The 15,235-nt window shown below is 36.2% G+C and overlaps 2 protein-coding genes across 3 annotated transcripts; one reads left to right on the top strand and one right to left on the bottom strand.

Annotated features, from left to right (window-relative positions):
* Positions 1–727: 727 nt before the first annotated feature.
* LOC147289296 (uncharacterized) lies at positions 728–4,366 on the bottom strand. Its single transcript, XM_086236297.1, has 3 exons — positions 3,301–4,366; positions 1,582–2,677; positions 728–1,389 (listed from the first exon to the last, which is right to left on the bottom strand). Exons 1-3 carry the CDS (start codon positions 4,034–4,036, stop codon positions 1,203–1,205), a joined length of 2,019 nt encoding a protein of 672 aa, XP_086092423.1. The 5' UTR covers positions 4,037–4,366; the 3' UTR covers positions 728–1,202.
* Positions 4,367–4,517: 151 nt separating this feature from the next.
* Positions 4,518–9,039, top strand: GLA1 (Folylpolyglutamate synthetase family protein). 2 transcript variants are annotated; one of them, XM_086236640.1, is made up of 10 exons: positions 4,518–4,878; positions 5,157–5,254; positions 5,379–5,529; positions 5,855–5,917; positions 6,141–6,302; positions 6,650–6,841; positions 7,007–7,106; positions 7,531–7,662; positions 8,034–8,165; positions 8,459–9,039. In XM_086236640.1, exons 1-10 carry the CDS (start codon positions 4,519–4,521, stop codon positions 8,806–8,808), a joined length of 1,740 nt encoding a protein of 579 aa, XP_086092766.1. In that variant the 5' UTR covers position 4,518; the 3' UTR covers positions 8,809–9,039. The 2 variants fall into 2 exon arrangements, with proteins under 2 accessions (XP_086092766.1, XP_086092767.1); XM_086236641.1 differs by lacking the exon at positions 6,141–6,302.
* The last annotated feature ends 6,196 nt before the right edge of the window (positions 9,040–15,235 follow it).

Genomic DNA, 15,235 nt, shown 5'->3' with positions numbered 1-15,235 from the left:
ATTTTGGGTAGTGCAGTGGCATTTGAAAGTACCCACTACCACATGATGATGATGATGGTGATGATGATCTCTCTCCCCTTTGCTGCTGCTGCTTCCCCTCTTCTCTTCCTCTGCCTACTTCAAAACTAGTAACTGACTCCATCCCTCTCACTCTTAGTCACACACATATCATATGGATTTCTCTAATACTTGACATATATAGGTGGCCGTTTATAAAGGAAGCTGGACTACTGAATAACGCAAGGGTGCAAATCTTAATTTAATCCTCTAAAAATTGAATACTGAAATTACGAAAATGCCCTTTAAGAAATTGCTAATTATATCATATGCATTTTTCATTTTCAGTTCCCTAAAGGCAAGATCTGATAAGTTGTTGGAGTAGTTGCATAAGGTCACCAACTACAATTTAACTTTCCATATTTCCAAGGACTTGTCTGCTGCGTGTCTGCTACCCATATCACTAAAGAACGAAATCTGCTATCATGTAGTACGTAGTTGCACATAGACTAGAGAAGAGAATATTAGAATAGAATCCAAGAGGACCCATTCCACTCATATACTGATATACGCTATTCGAAATTCGAATCTACAAGACCCTTAGCATCAGCAGTTTAGCAGTAGTAGGCAACAAAATCCGTGTGCGCTACATTTAGGCTGCTGGTGAACAGAGATTGATGGCCACGCATCAATCACACTCACACCTATGTACGAATGTCAAAAGTTGATATATAAAGAACCAGCATTTTTGTCATTTACCATTTGACTTCAGGATGCGAAACAAGTTGAAACTTGTAAGTTAACAATGGCGTTGCTATCATTTCACTGGTCGGCATCTATTACATTGCCTCACCAATTTCTTCAAGCACAAGAGCAAACGTAACCGAAATTTCTAATACATACCAGAATATGTTATATAACTTATATATGAATACATACACACAAAACATCCATAGAGGATATATATAATACAAGTGACATAATTTTTCCGAGGTTCTCCTACTTACGTGTTATATACAACCATGATAAAAACAAAAAAGGACTGTGACAGGAGCAAACATTTGAAACCAAGGAACAGACTTGATACCTACCAGAGCATGTAAAAAGTCACCAACAAAATCGAAACCCTTCTCTCATCTCGGGAAGTACTTCTGGCAGAGGATTTGGAGTACTAATGGCGTGACGTTGGCATTTTGCTTGCACTATCAAAATGGGAGAAAAAGAGGATCCTCTTTGTTATTGTAGATCTCGAACAGTTGCTTAGAGTAACGAATTGCCAGTGTTCTACAATGTTCAATGGCCTTTTGGTCATACTCCTGCAACTCCTTCACAGTCTTCTTCAGATCACCATTTGGGTCTCCACCAGTGAGAAACTCAGCCAAGGTAGATCCCCTGTTAAAAGGAGAACAAGAAATTCAGCAACAATATAGTTCATCAAGAAACACATAGAATGCAATGAATTATTTCAAACATTTACATAATCACATTTGAAAATCGATAAGAAATATGTAAAATGTTTCAAAAAATGAATAGTTAGATAAAAAGTTGTTCTGAAATATCAAAATTATGCATTCAAATTCGTACCTCAGAGCATCAAACTTGCTAAAACCACGATGATTGTAGCACAAGGATCCCTTGCTAATTTTTTCCTCAGAAGTCTGCTGTCTATAAAGAGCACATACAGCCTTCATGCACAGCTCTGGATCCTTGCCAAATGCAGCAAGCATGTCTCCCTCAAACTCCCACTTGGATTTATGATCTTTGTTCCTCTGAAAAGTCGATAGAATCTCATCAAAGTTCACATCACCATCTGAGACTTCTACTGACTCACTAGATGCATCATTACCTTCAGAAACATCAGAGCTATTCACAATAAATCCACCCAAACTTTCACCTTCACTATCTGAACCAACCTCTTCCGATTCACCATCTTCAACATCCTTGTTTGGCATAATTCCCGGATCATATTTAGTTTCACTAGTCTGACGAGAATAGTTTCCTTGTGCCCCACCTCTTCCCCCACACTTTCTCAAATTAACTAGACGCCGCCTCGGAGGGGTAACAGTACCCTTGACATTGTCAACCACAGAAGCAGTAGCAGTCACTGAGCTGCCATTCAGATCAGATCCTACTTGGTCATGTATTATTTCCTGAAGGTGCATTCTTTTAAGTTTACTGATTGGAATATTGTCATCACTGCTCTCAGAGTCACTAGTAACAACATTAGAAGCTCGTTTTCTTTTGGGTGTTGAGGCAAGCAGAGAAGTCCAATTGCTATTATCTATATCCTCCTCATCATTTTGATCAGTATGTGTCTTTTTTGAAAAGTTTTTGGTAGTCATATCTTTTTCACAACCCACAGTTTCGCTTAAAACACAGTCAGATGGAACAAAAACCTTTCTGCTTTCCTGATTATCAGTAGGCAACACTATATTGCTAGGGGTAATATCAAGTTCATCTTCACTATCACTAATATTAATGACACTGAGAGAAGAAGGCATGACACCACCTGGCGTAGATGGAGCCATCTTCTTGCAAGGACTCCATTCTTCCTTGAATTCCAACTGTTTTCTAGCTTGTCTACTGTTACCATTTCCCATATCAGATTCTAAACAGACACCTTTCTTTTCTCTTTTAGTACCCTCATGATGATTACATGGTGTGTCATCGGAAGGTGTGCCTGCCATAAATTGAAAACCAAAATAATGGAAACAACTTTAAAAGAGACTGATTGCATACAATTAGCCTGAATTAGGCAACATGAAAACATATATAGTCATATGATGCGAGTTTTCTTCCAGGAAAATAAAAGCTTCGTCTTGGTAAGATAAATAGATAATGCATCAATTAAAAAACTAATAATTAAACAAACAACACATTCTCCCTTCAAGAATGCCAGATTACAATTACTGGATTACATTTTGAAAATTAACATAAGACACACGTACAAGTTGCATTCACTGGTACTCGGATTAAACTATTGTACTAAGAATTCTTTTTTAATACAGATCAGCAAAGTTGCTCACAGAGTGCCAAGAGGTAAATACTTAAATACACAACAGTTATATGAGTGAAACCTAACCAATATGTGTACTTCTCTGCAGCTAATGCCCATTTTCATTAAGAACTTTGTAAACAGAAGTGAGTAATTATACAAATTTGCATATCTAATACAAAATTAAAATTCAAGTGCTTGGACTCTAATACATTTCCTCAAACCTATGTTCAAGGGAAGGGGACAGGGCTATAGATTAAAGTAGATATTATATAACCATGTATATACGTAACTAATTTATTTCATACCTGCTGCTTGAGGATCACAGATCCCTTTACCAAGGGTGTGATATGTAGAGCCAACATCCACCAGATCCGTAACTACATCTTTGTTTCTCGAACATTCCAAGCCAATTCCAACATGCAATCCATCCTCAAGGTTAATCCTTTTACTTGGTTGTGTTATCCTGCTAGCTTCAAGAGAATCCACATTTGTTGATCCTATCCCCACCACCTTTGTCCTTCCAGCCAATGGCAATTCCTCGCCTTTCAAGACTAAATTCTTGTCCAACTTTAAGACCCAGGATTCCAATTCTTTGAACTTTTCCTTCCAAACCTCAACCTCACCTTCAGCCTTTTTCTTCTCACACTCCAAAACTTTGTTCTCAATCATCAGCTGAAAGACCTTATTTTCCTCCAAGTTATCCTCTGTCAGATCAACAATTCTCTCCGTCCCCTTCTCACCCCCACAAAGTTTCGTCTTTTCATCTTCACCAGCAGTACCTTGCTCCTTAATTTCAGCACTCTCTCCCTTCAAAGCCTTAATCTCCTCTTCCAAAGCAAGTTTTTCAACTTCCAATGCCCTACACTTGGCCTCAAGAGCTTCGTACTCACTCTTTTTCTTTACAATCTCCAATTCTAACTCAACACACCTCTCTTCAGCTCTCTTACTCTTGTTTTCCAATTCTCTAGACCCACAATCTTCCAACTCTTTTTTAGAATCCACCTCAAGATTTGGAATATCTTTACATTCCACTACCTCCATAGTTCTCTAATCTAATAAAAAAATTCAACTTTCAACATCAAGCATTTCAGAAATAATCTCAGAGGTTCCCATTTAAATACCTGAACTCAAAATTTCATCAAAACTTGTACCATTCAGAAATTGGAGAACAGACATTAAAAAAAACACGGCTTTGTTTTGGTATAGAAATTGTGATCCAACACATTAACTACTATAACAAACAAGAACTGCGAACATACAGCAGAAAGTTATAAACCCTAAACCCTAACAAAAAAGCTTACAGCAGAAAGTCAAAATCTTTCGGTTGGAGCAGAGACTCGTTTAGGGTTTTACTGATTCTGAGAGAGTGCGTGAGAGGGAAAAAGTCCCAATCATCAGGGAACGGAGATAATTAGATATAACCGAAACGCTGAGCGAGGCGCGAACTGTGCGCTAAAACGGTGCGTTTTAGGCAGAAAATTAAAACGGTGCGTTTTTAAAGTAGATTTTCTGTGTGCAAGGCGATGAGCGGCCTCACTGGTGACTCGGTTTCCCTCACTTCTCGTCTTTTTCCCGAGAAACAAACGGGACCCGGAATGAAAATTCTCAAGCATTTCAGGCAATACCCCATCCTTACTGGCAGGAAAAGCCTAATGGCTTCAATTGGCGTCGGGCTTCTGAGAAATGTGGGGTCCAAAAGAGGCTTTTGCGCGCGCTCAGAGGAGTCGGAGCTGAAGGACTTGATGGAATACGTGGATTCCTTGAAAAACTACGAGAAATCGGGCGTGCCCAAAGGAGCGGGTACGGATTCGGAAGACGGGTTTGATATGGGTCGAATGAGACGGTTGATGGGGCTACTGGGTAATCCTCACTATAAGTTTAAGGTTCGAACTGACTTGGTTCTCACTCTCTTTTTAATACTTGTGCTCTGTTTGCTTAGTGAGAACCATGTGAAAAATAAAATCGAAAGTTTATATCTTTTGTGTTGGTGCTGTTGGGTAGTAGGAAGTGTTTTTTGCTTTAATGTTGGATTGGATACTCCTAGTCTACTGTTACTTGGTAGTTCTTTTCCTTTCTGTTTTTGATTGGCTACTTTTTTATTCTCTCTTTATTTGTTGAGTTTGAGAATGAGTGTAATTGACTAGCACGAAAGCGAATATAGGCCGTTCACATTGCCGGGACCAAGGGGAAAGGATCAACCGCGGCGTTTCTCTCCAACATTTTGAGGGCTGAAGGGTATTCTGTTGGTTGTTATACTAGGTGTGGCTCATTGGTTTAGTGCAATGTTTATTGTTTTTTTTTTCTTTATGTGTTCAACTTCCTCTGAATTTCTAGTTTTGATCGTATCCATTTGTGAGAAGAGGCTTCACTTTTGTCTATGCAGCCCACATATTCAAACTATCAGGGAACGTATATCATTGGGAAGGTTTGGTGAGCCAGTGTCAGCAAAGGCATTGAATTCTCTTTTTCATAGGATTAAAAAGATTCTTGATCGTGCAATGGTAGTTGAAAATGGATTTATGAGCCATTTTGAGGTATCAACTTGTTCATTTCTGTTTAATTAGAAATCATTGTATACTAATTATGTTCAATATCATTAAGAAACCGTATAGCTCTAAAAAAATTATCATATGCAGATATTACCAGTGAGAATTTATGTATTAAAATTCTTGTGTCAGAGCATGTAGTTTAATTCATAAATTGATTTTTTTCCTTCCTTATCTGTCTATTGTAGCATTTGGACATCTTGTAATGTTGAACCTTTTCAGTTTTTCTATGTAATAATTTAAACTGCAGTTTGAATATATGCTGTTGTTTTGTTTACTTTTCATTTTGTAGTAACTAATTGGAATTTGTTAGGTTCTCACTGCTATGGCATTGACTCTATTTGCTGAAGAGAATGTTGACATTGCGATAATTGAGGTTATTTACTTTTCCTTGTGATATCTTTTTCCAGCTACTTTCCCCTTATTTATGCACATTGCTTGATAATTATCCACTTTCTATTGTCTCTTTCAGATCTTTTTTTTTTTTTTTTTTTTTAATTTAAGGAAATCAGTTTTACTCTGAGGGCTGTCATGATTTTCTACTGAAAAACTGAAAGAGGGTTATGATAATACTAATTTTATTTAACTCAGATGCACAGGCTGGGTTGGGTGGTGCACGAGATGCAACTAATATCATTTGTAGCTCTGGACTTGCCACATCGGTCATTACTACAATAGGTGAGGAACATTTGGCTGCACTTGGGGGTTCTTTGGAAAGCATTGCAATGGCGAAGTCTGGAATCATTAAACATGGCCGTCCAGTTAGGTCGTTCTGCCTTGAAGATTCTTGTGGAATTTAATGTCATCTGCACAAATAAGCTAAAAGTCTTACTGCTTGGTCTTCCATTTCCTTCTACACATGCTGTAACCGCAAAAACTTTATATTAGGTTATTTAATGGCCCACCACGGGGATTCCCGTGGTAGATCATTTAGAATGGTAGTTAATATATATGTGCCACCTGTTTTCTCGTCTTTCTTCATCCCATGTTCAAATTGCTGTTTATTAGCCATCAGCACGTCTACCATATGATATATACTTGTTTCATCATGATGGTCTACTGAAGTTTGTTTATTATTTTGTCTCTATTGGGTGGTATAAATTTGCAGGTGGTTCTTGGTGGTCCATTTCTTCCACATATTGAGCGCATTCTTCGTGATAAAGCATCATTGATGACTTCTCCTGTAGTATTAGCATCTGATACTGGAAATAGAAGTAGGATAAAAGGCATTAGCATGGTCAATGGTAGACCTTTCCAATCTTGTGATATAGTGATACAAGTTGAAAGGGACTTAAAGCTGGTAGGCATTTGAATGTGAGGCATATTTTGGATATATTGGATTTTTTGCTTAGCTAAATACGCTGTAGCGTCTTGGATTCTGTTTTAAATGGTTATCATGCAATACTTTTATTATCAATGTTTTGGAGATTATGTGAAGCAGTTGTAATTTTGTTATTCCTTGCAGTTCATTGAGTTATTGGATGTTGAACTATACATGCTTGGAAGTCACCAACTTCAGAATGCCGCAACTGCTACTTGTGCTGCACTATGTCTTCGTAACTTAGGTGAGGGGTTAATCTTTTATTATCTTTTGTTAACTAGTGACTTTCTCTGACTAGTTAAAGAGTTTTCTTTTGGTGTATTTTAGTAGTTTGCTTCCACGTAGCATCCTCTCTAATGAATTATTTTCATTCTATATCACACCTGCAACTACCGCCTTGGCAGTGATAGAGGATGAATTGTTATATCCCTAAGTTGTTACTGATGCACTAACTTAGAATCAGCTTTTTCTGCTAGTCATCTGTGACTTCCACTATATATACATAAACTGCCCTATCCTGATTGCTGGCTCTACATTGTCCATGTTACCTAAGTTTAGAGTCACCGCACAGGAATTCTACATAATTGGTTGAGTTACCTGGCTTTGTTGAGTGGACCATGTTCTTAAATTTCCCCCTCCCCCCCCTAATGCTTCTATGGATACTTCAGGGTGGAGAATTTCAGATGAATCCATTAGAACTGGCCTGCAGCAGACACAGTTGCTTGGAAGAAGTCAATTTCTAACATCAAAAGAAGCTGAGGCTTTAGGACTGTCTGGAGCAACAGTATTGCTTGATGGAGGTCTGTTTTTCCTTTATTCTTTGTTCCTCTCCATCCTTTTTTTTTTTGTCCTCGTGATTTATATATCTACCTAGTACCTACTTATTGGCAAGTCAATATTTCCTTGGAATGTCATTCTAGAAAATTATTTGTATCTATGAATTAATTACTGTACGTATCAACAAAAAATGAAAAGAAAAAAAAAATGGTATTCATAAAATTTTAAGGGTATTGTTGGAGGAATTTCGAAATAATTGGTTATTGTAAATTGCTTCTCAATGTGCGCTGATTTCTAGCATGGATCTCCAATTTTACAGTTTCCTTTATGGATGTCCTTTTAATGTCTACTAGTGTATAACAACAGTGCTAATACTTTTCTAGAATTTTTTCAGCCCACACCAAAGAATCTGCTAAAGCGTTGGTGGACACTATAAAGATGACATTTCCAGAGGCAAGATTGACTCTTGTGGTTGCAATGGCTAGTGACAAAGATCATCTAGGTTTTGCAAGAGAGTTCCTTTCAGGTATAGTCAGTACTCGGTTATGATTATTAGAATTGCTGTTACTTCTATAATAGTCCAATGTTGGGGAGTCAGAAAGAAGAGAACATAAACTTTCATATATAGATCTGTTGGGAGGTAATTCTACTAGAAGGTTTGTCTCTTTCTTCATGCATTTGCTACTATGAGAGGTTGTATATACCTTACTTTTGTACAGGGGCTCAATTCATTCTGGCCCAAATGGTCAGACAACAGTTAGTGGTTGCTAACAAGCAGTTCAATGGAGATCTAACAGAGACTTGAACACTTTTCTTCAGGTGGAAATTTAGATGGTGTCCTTTTCACCGAAGCTAACATTGCTGGGGGGAAAGCTCGGACAACAGCAGCATCATTGTTAAGGAATTGCTGGATCCAAGCTTCCAAAGAATTGGGCATAGATGTAATTCACAATGAAATGTCAGAGTATCAAGACTTGTCTACGGATCAATTAGTTTGCTCAAGCATGTTGGGAAATAGACCCATATTGGCTGCCGAGGCTTCATTTCAGGCTTCCATGAAGATTGCAAATCAGATTCTCAAAGGAAGAGCTAGGGATGGATTAGGAATTACTGCAATCACTGGTTCTCTACATATTGTTTCATTGGTTTTAGCTACTCTACATGGTTAGTTTTTTTTAAACCCTCTCTTTCCTGGCTCCCAGACCTAAATTGGATTACTCGTTTAAGAAACTATTTATTGTAACTTTTGTACAATCAACTAGTACAGTAAGATTTAAGTTGTGTCATTGAGTATGAGAACAGCAGGCAGCTATGAAGTCCTGCATATATTGTTGTTACTGCCCTTAATCTTTCTTTTTTGAAATTCCATGCAATTGCAGAAAGAACAATGTTCAGCCCAATTTACTGTGCACTGACTAGAAGGTTTTTCTGGTCCCACCCCGTTTTAAACAGCAATCTGTCTTTAACTCTTTTTTAGGTAAATCATTTTTTATGGGCAACAAACAATTAATTACCCCAAGTAGCTAAGCCACTATTATGATTTGCCTTCCCCATCCTAATTTTACTTGGTTGTTCTACCATACTGGCCTGTATAAATTTGGTACTCATTCACACTTTAGTCTCTACACACACACACACACAAAAAAAAAAAAAAAAAAAAACGTTATGAACTTCACTCTATTTATGACCTTATTAAAATCCTTGTACCCAAATCCTATCTTACTTTACATTCCATTAAAAAGCTTTCGGACGGTGCTACTCTGCAACTGGTGCGATTTTGAATGTTGTATTATTGTGTATGTTAATGGCATGCACATTACTCATAGCCTTCTATCTATAGGACCACATATTCTTCAAAGTTGATGTCATACTTTTAATAAATTTTTTTCACATATAATTATTTCCTGAACCCCATTTGCATGCCCCGGATATCATTACTCTGCAGGAAAGCTTGCATGAGACTGTACTCTATATTTGGCATATTTGCTTTATTTTGGTCTTTAATAGAATGTGGGTACCTCTCTCACTCTGTCTGTGCAAACTTTTCAGCAATTAGTTAATGTACTTGCAGTAGTCCATGTATAAGATGGATACAAAGAGTAGTGCTCTCTCTCAGATTTTTTTTTTTTTTTTTTTTTTGTGAAAGAGGGGACCCAAGGCCTAAAAGAAAAACTCACTCTCTCAGATTTCAATGCTCACAAATATTAAAGAATTTCAACCATGGTAAAAATTTAGATTGATCCCTATCCTGAAGTACTCAAATGGCATTGTTTAAATACAGAGAGCAGAAAAAGAGGGAAAGTAATTAATGTTCTGGTTGACAATTTGTAATGGTTTACTAATTAAGAAGGGCAATGATGCTGTTCGAGACATTCTCGTGGAACAATTTGGAATTTTGGACCTAAGCGCTTAAAATCAGCAACAACCTATATATATGCATGTTATATCTCAGTGCATGGTCGCCATCAGCAAAATAGAAAGCTCATTCAAATTTGTGTTTCGTACAGACAAGAGAGGCTAGCTAACAAATAAATATACACAATGGCATTGAAGGCTCATTTTAGGGTGCATTTGTTCCACATGGACCTTTAGACCATCTATGTTCCCCCATGTAAGAAACATATATAATACACATGTACATTCGTTAGATACTTAGATATCATATAATAAGATTGACTATATGAGAATCCTATGATATCGATCATCACAAACTCAACTTTTATCTATGTCCAAAACAAAAAAAAAAAACTCAAATTTTATCAGTAATAACTGAAAATATATATATAATACGCATTGTGCAAGTCAATCTATTCCCTTCTATTAAAACAAATGTTTTGGCATTTCCATCTGTTTTTAACAGTAGTGGAGCTAAAAATGGTCTGATTATAGAGTCTGTTGAAGCATTTCATCAAACAACTTTGTTGTAGGCACATTTCATCAAACAATTTTTATTATACCATTTAACAATAACTTCAATAGAGCTAAAGTGTAATAATCCAAGTTTAAATTGATGCAGGTCATACTAACTGACATGGGATGAGATGGTAAAAAGATAGAGTAGATCCCAGATTCAATTCAGTTCCTTCTAGCTAGGTAAAAAATGAAAAAGAATATATGTTCCTCCACAGCTAGCTGGCTAACTATTGCATGATGCTGATGCATGTTGGTCAGAAAAGTAGTGTCTGTGTTGGGTCCTAGGCCTACCCTAGTGCGAACTTTGTTGCTCTATAATTCTCCTGTGTTATTGGTAGTTACATTGCAGCTTCGTTATAAATCAGTTTGTCCCAAGTCATTAATACTTTTCATCCCAAATAATTAATTCTTTTGTGTTAGAAAGTAAGTCAATAATGTATGTCAAATTAACACTCTCTTTCACGCACAGTTTCAACGTACCTAAATGTGAAAAAGAAGTTATATACTCTCATAAAAAAACATACATAATTGAAGAATGGAGGATTAATTAGAACCTAAAACCTCGTACAAATAATGCTCAAATACCATATTAGATTAACCATTGTGCCTAAAAGCTTAAACTTTGAAACGATGGACCAACAGTATAAATCACGCTAACAAATTAAGAGAGATATGATGGTGATTACTAACAGATTTTTTCAATCATATATAAAGAGAGAGAGATATATATATATATATATATATAAACGCTGAATTTAATTTAATTGTGAGTGGAGTGGGAAGGGGATGAGCTGCACCAAATTTAGTCCCCAACGGTAATGGGGCAGAGGGATGGGGACACGACAGCCAAATATGAGACACACAAATCCAATTTGAAATCAAGAAATGGGGTCCCACATGAACTCCAACATCCATCCGTTGGTGACTCAGAGTACTGTTACCGGCGTGGAAGACGACGGAGAAAAGGGGGGAAGTTTTCATTAGATAAACTAGACATGGAGAAAACGAAAGATATACAGACTAAAAAATAAAAATAAAAAACTAAATAATTAATGAATTAATATTATGAGCTTGGTAGGAAGGTGGGAGTGAGGAGTAATGTTTGTCTCATAGATTTCGTGGGTGGTATTGAATGAGATTTCAGATTTGGAAGTGAATTAATGAATGAGAATCCAGTTTGAGGGATAGGAAGAGGACCCCATGTCCCCATGTATATTAATTTCTAGCTTGCAACTTTGATTTTAAAATTTTGTCCCACATACATTCATTCATTCATTCATTCATTCTAGAGATCTCTCATTGATTTCTAGATGTAATAAGAGAGAGAGAGAGAGATCGAGAGAGGGCTTTAATTTACTTTTGTCCCAATTAAATGTAGCTGTTGTACGCCTGTATGTATGTGAACAATTACAAAAGAAAGAAAGATGCTGCATAACTTATCTAGATCTGGGTAAAATCTATCATACCTCTTACCTAGCCAGGCTCTCTGGAAGCTACCAAACTAGCAAACAAATATGCTAGACTACTGCGCCTATGTGTTACACGTACCTTTTACAGTGTATGCCCACAAAAAAATATTAAAAAAAAAAGGTTAATTATTTAATTAAATGCTAGAACAAATATTTGGTAGAAATTGCAGCTATAGAGTTACTCTTATGTACCCAAATCTGTGAAAGCTCGTTCATATTTGTCCAAAATACACGGGCATGCATATATGTAGCCATAGGTATGCAGTGCTACTCTTATGTATAGACCATTGGAGCAGTGGGTGAAATCTTTATAGCTTTATTAAATAACTCTATATATATATATATATATATCTAGGAATCAGTCCGTTCAATACACATATTACATATAAAAGAATTCGTTAAGGAATACTTTCCAATAATTTTATTTAAGACATGTTTTATAGAACCTATATATACATATATATATATATATATATATAGTATTTTAACAAACCGAATAATCTAATTTGTAAGTCTCTCTATTCACAAATTCTCTCTCCGTTCTTTTAACTAAAGAACACACTTTTTATAAATTTTACTATTTTTTATTCAATTTTTGTCAGAAATCCTCATTTTAAGGTATATGATATACATATAAGGCTCATGTGGGATTTAAATTATAAATTATTATAATATAATTGATGAGAGAGAGAGAGAGAGAGAGAGCTAGAGGAGAGGTTGTTGATGGTGGTAAATGTGAAAATTGATGGGTGATAACCTAGAATTGGACTCATATGGAGAGTAGAAGTAAATGTGATAAAAGCTAGCTAGCATTGTATATTTATATTTATATAATTACATTATATGATTATAAGGTACACACTAGACACTATATATATCACACACACACAGATACACCTCACTTAAATGAAACGCCCACATTCCCATGCATGCATATATATATATATATATATATATATATGCTAAAAGCCTAAAACAATTGCCATTACTTCCCTTCCCCTTTGTCACTAATTAATCCCCTCCCTCCTGCCAGCCACCATGCAAGCTAGCCTGCAGCAGCATCACAAATTCACAGTGGCCTCACTCTCCATCCATACGCGTGCGCATACGCATGCACTCACACACACTCAGACAGAAATTGATCGATGTTCATCATCGTAGGCACGGAGATGCCGTGTCTGCGCATTGAAAGCAGCCTACCAATTTCATAATACTATCTTAATAATTAATAATAAGGAAGACAAGTTGCAGGCTCTTATAATTCATCCAGTAGATCGAGTGCCGTCGTCAATGTCAATTATGTCATCACCTTCATCTTTAATCTCTTTGTATGCATATATATATATATATATGTCTGTTTCTTTCTTGCTCAAACACATGTATTTCTTCACTTTGTCGCATTTAATATTTAACCATCATTTTTTGCTCATATATATTGCAATTGCACTAAATGTTGGGCATCAACTTTTTCTCCTAAGATTATAGTTTACGGTTTAATACAGTCATTTTCACACCACCCCAGAATGTGTAAAAACAAAAAATCATATCATGACCTGCTAATTAATCAAAATATTGAAAAAATCTAGACATTTATTTCAAAATTAATTAGCAATAAAAAGAAGGGTCCAACACCCTTATAAGGGTCCAACACCCTTATAATATTTTAACGTGAGATAACATACTCTACATTTACACTCACAAGTATATTGTACTAGTTTAAAATCAGCTAGGCATTTTAATTATAATTTAATTAATTACTAGGAGTACTGAGAGAGTACTAATTAGCTAGCTAGTTAATGTACGTACATGTTGGTAGGTCATTTGCCACAGTCCACAGACACTCTTTACACATGCATGCATGGTTTTACTAGTACTCTTTTGACAATTAATCTGAAGCTAGCTAGCATGCAATAATTATGATCATAAGCTCTGACTAACTGTGGAGTAGTACTGTTTTTTGTACGGATCTACATATCTATCGTGATTTCCTGAGGAGCATTCATATATTTCTCGTTCAGGGACTGCGCTGCTGCTACCTTGCATATACATACATATAAGAACAGTATATGCATGACATTCGTGCTTGCTTCTTAATTTCTCCAACCCCTATAATTATAAAGAAGCCCTTAATTTCATCCACACCTTTTAGAATTTTCCACTGCGACCCTCTGCTCTGATCTGATCCAGAATAATTAATTTTTTGTTCATCCAGCTGGGGGTCATTTCATTCATTATAAACAAAAAAGTGTAAGGCTGATTAATTAGCTAGTGAAGTCTTAAAAACTTCATAGAATGAATGATCAGCAGTTCTATTTGTGCCTTTTCAACTACGTACATATATACCCACTGATCGTGTATGTATCAGTTAAAATGTGTATGACAACCCAACTAATACCACAAACTATAGCTGCATTAATTTGGACCATAGTTAATTAATTAATTCATTAATAATGAGATAAAATGTATTTAGTACGTAGTACTCCTAATTTATTTAATTTGAGAGAGCATATATGTCCGCGTTAAAATTATCTTCATTTCTATTTAATTTTTTAATAATTGAGCAGTGTATTGCTATATGCATCAGCGGTTTTGTAATGACCTAATTAATAATGATATAATTTTCTTGTTTCTTCTCAGCATGTGTGTGCTTGTACGTATATATAGTGTACACACAGACTTGACGATGGTATATTAAATGATATTTACAGATCGAGCCCGGCCTGTTTTGTCATCTTCCAATTGAGGCAAGTTAAATTGAAGAATCCACACTACCATTTTTCCAATTTCTCCCCATCTACATCTCTCTCTCTCTCTCTCTCTCTCTCTCTCTCTCTCTCTCTCTCTCTCTCTCTCTCTCTCTCTCATATTCTGTGCTCGCTGAGCTCCACTGGCGCCACCCTGATTCAGTGATTCCTGTACGAGATCCCAGACAATAATAATCCAACGGTTATCTAAAAAGCAACAAAAAAATTAGAATATATAGGAACCTCACATCAAGCGATTCAAGCATCATCAAAAATAGATGATGGTGATGGCTTAGTCCCTTTCACGTACCTGAGCATCAGACCCGGCCTCTCTTAATTATTTACTCCTTAATTTTCAGCTTTCCAGCTTCATCTTATTTCACAATCTCTTCTCTTCACTTTTGGTCTTTTCTGCCATAACTAATTTCCTGCTCATCAACTTCCCTTAGTTTCCTTTTGTCCTTTTTGGC

The sequence above is a fragment of the Dryas octopetala genome, chromosome 3, assembly GCF_963921425.1.
Source record: "Dryas octopetala chromosome 3, drDryOcto1.1, whole genome shotgun sequence".
In the NCBI taxonomy this organism is placed as follows: domain Eukaryota; kingdom Viridiplantae; phylum Streptophyta; class Magnoliopsida; order Rosales; family Rosaceae; genus Dryas; species Dryas octopetala.
The sequence above is the reverse complement of the archived record's forward strand: the minus strand, read 5'-3'. Positions and strand labels throughout refer to the sequence as shown.